The sequence below is a fragment of the Priapulus caudatus genome, unplaced genomic scaffold (genome assembly GCF_000485595.1).
Source record: "Priapulus caudatus unplaced genomic scaffold, Priapulus_caudatus-5.0.1 Scaffold577, whole genome shotgun sequence".
Taxonomy (NCBI): Eukaryota; Metazoa; Priapulida; class Priapulimorpha; order Priapulimorphida; family Priapulidae; genus Priapulus; species Priapulus caudatus.
The window spans coordinates 179,573-187,717 of NW_014577638.1; the positions used below are offsets into that span (position 1 = coordinate 179,573).

General features: G+C 42.9%; 1 protein-coding gene across 1 annotated transcript in view; it reads left to right on the top strand.

Moving 5' to 3' along the window:
• The window catches only part of LOC106811801 (usherin-like), a 129,146-nt gene that overhangs the window by 45,184 nt on the left and 75,817 nt on the right, over positions 1-8,145 (top strand). The window contains 6 exon segments of the mRNA XM_014815521.1: positions 514-645; positions 3,021-3,146; positions 3,775-3,902; positions 4,328-4,505; positions 4,917-5,195; positions 5,513-5,680. Coding sequence (XP_014671007.1) covers positions 514-645; positions 3,021-3,146; positions 3,775-3,902; positions 4,328-4,505; positions 4,917-5,195; positions 5,513-5,680 — 1,011 coding nt within the window.

Genomic DNA, 8,145 nt, shown 5'->3' on the forward strand with positions numbered 1-8,145 from the left:
CGCGCAGCCTACCTCCTCTCCTCTCTACACTACTACACTACCTCCTCCTCTCGTCGTCTCTCTTCTTTCTTCTCTCTACTCACACACACGCGCGCATCTCTCTCTCTCTCTCTCTCTCTCTCTCTCTCTCTCTCTCTCTCTCTCTCTCACACACACACACTCCGTCTCTGGTCCTCTCTCTCTCTCTCTCTCACGCACACCTCTCTCTCTTAGACACATACACACTCTGTGAGTGCCGCTGACTCAGGAGGCCATGCAGGCCATTGCTGCATCGGGTTATGCGCGCTCAGTGTACATTAGCATATAGCTAGATTCCCCGCGAAAATCGCTCAGACAACACAGTTTTCCCATGTTTTCACTAAAGTTTTTCCAAAAGGTTTCACAAAAGTTTTCCAAAAGTTTTCCCAATTTCCCAAGTTTTCACAAAAGTTTCCCCAAAAGTTTTCCAAAAGTTTTCCCTCACCTTTTATTATTCTGCTTTTTTATGAGTTATTGTATTCTTTTCTGTTGCAGGCATAGATCTATACTTTAAAACAAGACACAACACTGGATTGATATTTTACGCAACTTCCCCGGGAACCCAGGAGGAAGTGTTAGCTGTCCAGTTGCAAACCAATAGACCATACTTCCTATTCGATCCACAAGGTGCAACTTGATATAACACAAACTTACAAATGCACATCAAATATAATTGTTGTTATTATTGTTTACATTTATTATTTTTTGCATTGCTAGTATTAAATGATTTATTACGTACACAAGATCATGTAACTTCTGCAGGATTAGTTATTATGAAGAGTAAGAAGGTTAAAAGGAGATTTAATGGTAAATAATTACAAGCGAATATAAGGTTGTTCAGCAATTGCAGAACAAAAGGAGCGTCAGTTGAAACCGACTCTAGGTTTTTAGCTCGCCTTGACATCGTCAAGATGAGCTATTGCCATGGGGTGTCGTCCGTCGTACGTCCATCTGTCCGTCTGTCAACATTTGGCTACGGTCAACGATAACTCAAGAACCGTTTGACCCACATGTTTCAAATTTCATATAGTTGTTACTCCTATGGGAGAGATTTAAACGTTCTATTTTGGAACACGCTAGTCGACCTACATTCGAGCCACGTCCAGTTTTTGGCAAAAATGGAAATGGCCATAAATCAGTTCAGGTTCAACGGATTTTGCTCATTTCTAGTATGTGGATGAATAAGGACTGGCCCCAAAACATATCACACGGGTTTTGATATTTTTTTAAATTATGCAAATTAGGTAGATTTTGGCAATTTTACTATGCATTTCAGTGTCTGCCTACAGTCAACGATAACTCAAGAACCGTTTGACCCACATGTTTTAAATTGAATACAGTTGTTACTCCTATGGGAGAGATTTGAACTTCCTATTTTGAAGCACACCAGTCGACCTACTTTCGAGCCACACCCACTTTTTGGCAAAAATTTAAATGGCCATCTAAATTCATTCGATTTTGTTAAATTTTGGTATGTGAATGTGTAAGGCTATAGCCCCAAAACAGTAGTTACTGCTATGGGACCTTGAGATGAAAATTAATGTCGTATTACGTTTATTTCGTCTAACTGGTCAGCAACTCTACAATCATACCTAGCTATATACGTGTAATATTGTGTTTTAGATTCTTCGTTACAGTAATTTGACTGGAATATTTTACTGTTTTTACTTGCGCGATATTCGAAAACCAAAATGGCGATCATTTAGGCATTGCTCCATCTCTCGTCAAGATTTCAGACTTTCAGATCTGAAACATTTATTTTCGCATCAAAACTTATGCATATGTCATTATCAAGAGTATATAATGGGAGATATGCTATATAATGGGAGTTCTCCCATATATACTCTTGCTTTATATATCCCCCTCCCTCTTCTATCACACCCAAGGTGAGCTACAGTGTCATTGACACTTTCATTACAGATATTCTCAATATTTCTCGAACCTAGTGAATGTACATTGAATCAAGAGCTAATAAACACACAACGGGAAAACGGGAAAATAGTGCTATTTCACGGCAATATTATTCTACTTTGCCTGCTAGTTTAGAATAATTTTCTGGTATTGCATTAAGCAGAATTCTTTGCTCTCTAAAACAAGACCAACCTCTTATACCGTCAATACGATACTCCTAGGCTGAGATATTGGCTCGTAAACTTCCACTCCCACAGGCCTTACGGCGCCTCGCATCCACAATATTCACTATATCCTTCTCGCCTTTTGCGGGTTAAGAAAGTCGCTTCGTGAGAGTTCGGTTTTTTCCGCGATAACTTTATGAATGAACGGCGTTTCGGTTATCATCGGTGACTTTCGGTCGCATCGCCTATGCCCTTATCTCCCATTATCTTTCCTAGCACGGCTAATGCTCGTCATGATGGAGCCGTCAATGTTTTCTAAATTAAGTCTCTACAACGCAGCTCAGTTACTATATGGTGTAGTACGATAGCCAGACCAGCAAAAGGCGAGAAGGATAGTGAATATTGTGGATGCGAGGCGGCGTGAGGCCTGTGGGAGGCATGATTACGCTCCAATATCTCGGCCTAGGAGTATCGTAGATACAAGCGGTTGGTCTTATTTTAGAGAGCAAAGAATGCTGCTGAACGCAATACCATGAACTTGTCTAGAACCGCGACCAAGTGTAATAATATTGCCGTGAAACAGCTTCTATTTTTCCGTTTTCCCGTTGTACACTCTTAGGTATTTATTAGCTCTTGATTGAATGTACATGAATATGTTGAATGTCAGGAATTTACAGATGCTACTTATTCTACTGGATGGATATATAGGTGTGGATGTACAGCCTTGGCCTGGTTGATATGTCTGGAATATGTCTCTCTAATTCAAAAACCGAGCATGTTTACGAATGATGATGTGAAAAGTCTTGAGTGATTTAGATATTCCGGTCTGTTTATTGTTTGTTTAATTAATTGTTGTTTATTTGTTGTTTATTACTACATCAAGGTGCTGATGTTTGTTTTTTGCGACATACATATTTTTTGTCGCAGGGTGCTTCATGCAAGTTACACCGGTCAACGACGAAGGAATTCCTTACAGCGACGACACGTGGCACCACCTAGTGGCTAGAAGACACGGCGACTATGGAAACATCACGCTTGATGATGTGTTCTTTGGTACGACTATTGTCTGAACATATATTAAAATATAATGCGCAGCTCATAGTGATCCTATCTGCTTCCACCGTCATCGTTTAAAAATTCCGTACATGTACAATCAAACCTGTAAAGATAGGTTACTCAAAGAAAACCCTGAAGTGTCCTTTAGAGACAGGTATCTGGTCTATGTAGAAGCGTATGCTAACACAGGCTCGATTGTACGTGTTTACGTGTAATGATTGGTTACAGGAGACAAGATTTCTAACTGTGACTTACGTGTAATCAGGGTGCGAAATTAAAGCGAGTCCAGAGTCAAATACTCCGGGATTTACTGTTGGACTCCCTGATTTGACATATGCAGGAGTTCGTGTGACTCCCTGAAAATTCTGCTATACTATAACTAGTTCGTTCCAGAGCACGGCCTCGCGGAATTACCGTATTTTTCCAGCAAATGTCCAAAGAAAATGTGGCAGACGTACAACCGCATGAATCTTTAAAATAAGCACATGCGTTATTGTTAATATCTTTAGTTTTGAACTTCAGACTGCGGACGCCATCATTTTGCTACGGACTCCCTCTATTTGAGGGCAGGGAGTCCGTTGTTCACAAATTAATTTCTACCCCTGACTGTAATGGTTGGTTACAGGAGATAAGATTTCTAACTGTGACTCTGGCAGTATCGTTGGTACAAACACGGGCGTTTACATCGGAGGACGTCCGAGTAATTTCGACGACAAGCGGATTCCGCTCGCTAACGGAGACTATCGTCTGCAGGTTAGGTTACGATTAATTCACAATCAGTTTCTCTCATCTGTGTCTACAAGTCTGTGTATACTACTGTATAGTATAACATAGCATAGCATAGTGTAACTTAGTGCAGTGTGGCAGAGCATAGCATAGCATAGCATAGTTTAACATAGTTCAGTGTGGCATAGCATAGCATAGCATAATATAGCATAGCATAGCATAGCATAGTATAGCATAGTTTAACATAGTGGTATGATATATGGTATTATAATGAACGTGTGTTTACAGAAGTACTCAATATATTCAATATATTCATGGTGTAACTTACAATAATATAGTCTAATATACCAACATCAACGTTTTATTGGTCTGCGTTAGCCGTTATTACCGGTGTCATCCAAGCAACTGTTCATTCGTTAACAATCCGACGTTATTGCACGAATCTTCTCTAGGTGACTAACTCCAACTATCGTGGCTGCCTGCGGGACGTCAAGCTGCTAGTGCAGGTACAGCCGGAGGAAGTCTGGATGCCTCTTGACTTCAACGAGGCCGTCATCAACGAGAGGATGCTGCCGACGTGGAACGGCTGTCCCACGGACACGCAGCCCGGAATTCACTTTCTCGGCAGAGGTTTGCGTTAATCTTCCTCTTTCGTTAAGTGAACACTTGAGGCAATCACTTTCTTGGCAGAGGTCCTTGTTAATCTTACTCTTTCTAAGTTATTTGAGGGAACATTTATGGCATTCACATTTTCTATTGAGGTCTGTGTTGATCTTAGACTTTTAGGATGGTGAAGCGAAGACTTAAGACATTCACTATCTTGGGAGAGGTCTCTGTTAATCTTCCTCTTTCAATACGTCTCTCAGTTTGTGAGGACCTGTTGATTTAACTCGACGTGTGCAATTCGATTTCTCTCAGTATTATATCTAATACACGTACCACGTGAGTTTCCGCGATAACATTTCTCTTCGCGAATCGATTTTCGGGTTCGAGGCTACGACCTGACATTCCGCCGGCACCGCGCGTTTGTCGTTGCCGCAGGTTACGGACACTTCCAGGCGCGATTCTTCATGAGGTATCAGGGCGACCGCAGCAGTTACTTCTACTCCTTCGAGCTTCGCACGGAGGAGACTTCGGGAGTTCTCCTGTACATGCACGCCTCCACTGGCGTATACTGCTTCCTGCAGATCGTCGACACAAAGCTAGAACTGAAGGCGAAAGATCAAACCGGATTCGAGGTCAACATGCTGCTAGACCCGGCCAATTTCGGAATCTCCATATGCGATACAAAGTGGCACAAAATCGCAATTAATAAAACGGGTAAGGTTTTCGTGGATTGTTTTTTTTTGGAAATGGATCATGTGCTGTGATCGTAAGTCCATTTTAATCTGTGAGCCATATCGGATGTTCACACACCAATATTTATTTTATATCACCGAGGAAAAGTATCAAATTGAATATGCCGCAATACACGAATGTCATTTTTCCGCTTCACGATTCTGATTTCTAATTCTCAATTTCTAATTCTCTCTGGCATTCCAGTCCTTGGCATGGCATTGTCATTTACTGCTTTACGGTTCAGATTTCTAATTCTCGATTTTTCAGTTTTTATTTCGCTAAACTTTCTTGCGTTGCAGTCCTCGGCGTTGAGTTGTCCATCGATGGCAACAAGCCACCGATGGTGTACAGTCGAATCAAAGATGAGGAGAGGTTTCAAAGATTTCAAGAGCTGTACATCGGAGGCATACCTCCAGACAGCGTGGAGGTCCAATACGCTGAACAGGACAACTTCAAACCTGTCAATGGTCAGTGCAGGTTTCTCTTCACGTTCCTCTGCAGGTTTCTCTTCAGGTTCCTCTGCAGGTTCCTCTTCAGGTTCCTCTTCACGTTCCTCTTCACGTTCCTCTTCAGGTTCCTCTTCAGGTTCCTCTTCACGTTCCTCTGCAGGTTCCTCTTCAGGTTCCTCTTCAGGTTCCTCTTCAGGTTCATCTTCACGTTCCTCTTCACGTTCCTCTTCAGGTTCCTCTTCAGGTTCCTCTTCAGGTTCCTCTGCAGGTTCCTCTTCACATTCCTCTTCACGTTCCTCTTCAGGTTCCTCTTCAGATTCCTCTTCACGTTCCTCTTTACGTTCCTCGTCAGGTTCCTCTTCAGATTCCTCTTCACGTTCCTCTGCAGGTTCCTCTTCAGGTTCCTCTGCAGGTTCCTCTTCACGTTCCTCTTCACGTTCCTCTTCACGTTCCTCTTTACGTTCCTCTTCAGGTTCCTCTTCAGATTCCTCTTCACGTTCCTCTTCACGTTCCTCTGCAGGTTCCTCTTCAGGTTCCTCTGCAGGTTCCTCTTCACGTTCCTCTTCACGTTCCTCTTCACGTTCCTCTTCACATTCCACTTCACGTTCCTCTTCACGTTCTTCAAACGGGCGTTCCTCTTTCCCCCGGTGCAACAAACGGGTGCACACTCCGTGTTACTGCTGCTACTGCTACTACTGGTGCAGAATTAATGCTGGAGCGTGTCTACATGGCAAACCAGCTTGCATCGTCGTCAACGTCACGATTGTCACAATCGTCGTCATTATCGTTATCGTCGTCGTCATCCTCATTGTCATCATAGTCGCCATCACCATTATCATCATCATCATTATCATCATCATCGTCATCATCATCATCATCATCATCATCATCATCATCATCCCCCACAGTCTTCCCCCGCTTGGAACACCCCGCGTTACGAGCTTATATAGCCTCCCGTTACCAGCTGCCGGTCCTCCCTCGGCATACGAGATGTCACGCTCACGACAGCGATTTCATGTGAAGGCCTTGTTCTGCTTAGAAGCAGTCGCAAGCAATTTGTTTGCACTCGCGAGAAGCGCTTTTGATTTGATATTACTGAACTGGGATCAACGAATAAAACACGGACTCAACACGTAAATGGTGCAAAATGCATGGAGAGCCACAGACTATTACGGGCCAAATTAGCAGCTAATTACAGTCCATTACAAAATACAAGGACTCAATTCTCACTCACTCATTTGTGTCCTTTTTTAGCTCATCTGACATAGTCAGATGCAGCTTGTAGAATCGCATGATCGTCCGTCCGTCCGTGCGTCAACAGTTGGGCACAAATCTTAACCGCTTGACGTACGGTCACGAGATTCGGCACATCGGGGGGATCATCAAAACGAGTTGGGATGTCGAAGCTGGGGGGTCAAAGGTCAAAAGTCAAGAGGTGTAAAAGAAGGGGGAACATTCACTTCTTAACTTAAGGTATAGGGAGGAAATGCAGAATTGCGGTCCTCGCGACGCAGCTTCATGCTAACGTCTACTGTTACTCGTTGATGTGGGATTCATAACCTAGTAGTCCCAATGTGTTCACATCACGCCGAACAGTGGAATGCCAGGATGTACCAGACTCTCAAAGGAATCTGGATAAGTATAAATTGCCAAAATAGCACATACTTTAAGTGTCTTAGATTAAAGATGAACTCCCATCGGTACTATACAACCACTATTTGCAAGACAGATAGTAACACTCATCCATTCATACGCAAGCCTACGCTGCATAGAGAGCTGCCACCTGAACATATTAAACGCAGAAAAAACTACACAGTACACAACCACATGCCTGCAGTCCAATGGCAAGTGGCATATTACATTACACACGGGCAGTACAGAATGCCCTAGAAATACATTAAGGAGCATCAACCTTCTTCAACCAAATTAGCTTTAAAATTTCACTGTGACATTGTAGCCTCATACATTGCCAGGCCTGTATAGCTGATTTACAAGCAAACCCGCGACATCGAAATTCTTTCTTAACAGAAGTAAACAATCCATGTTTAACCTCCTCTTGAGGCTCAAAGTTATCCTACATTACTCTTCGGCATTCAACAGAAGGTACATCTCCATGTCCTTTCATCAAAGCCATAAAAATCGTAGGTACACCGCTGAATACAAAAATGTTTTCAATCCTCCGTCAACCATGTCCTCAAAGAAACATGTCAAAAATCGCCTCTTGCCCATTGACGCTTTGCCTGTGAAACTTCAATTCGGCACAGTATATGTTTCCTACCATGAATGCTATACCCGACTATCACGAGCCAGGTCGGAGCGCCTTTAGACATTTGTGCCGCAATTCTGCATCTTCCTCCCTAATACCTTAGTCAAGAAGTTAATGTTCCCCTTCTTTTCACCTCTTGACTTTTGACCTTTGACCCCCCAGCTTCGACATCCCAATCGTTTTGATGATCCCTCCGATGTGCCGAATCTCGTGACGT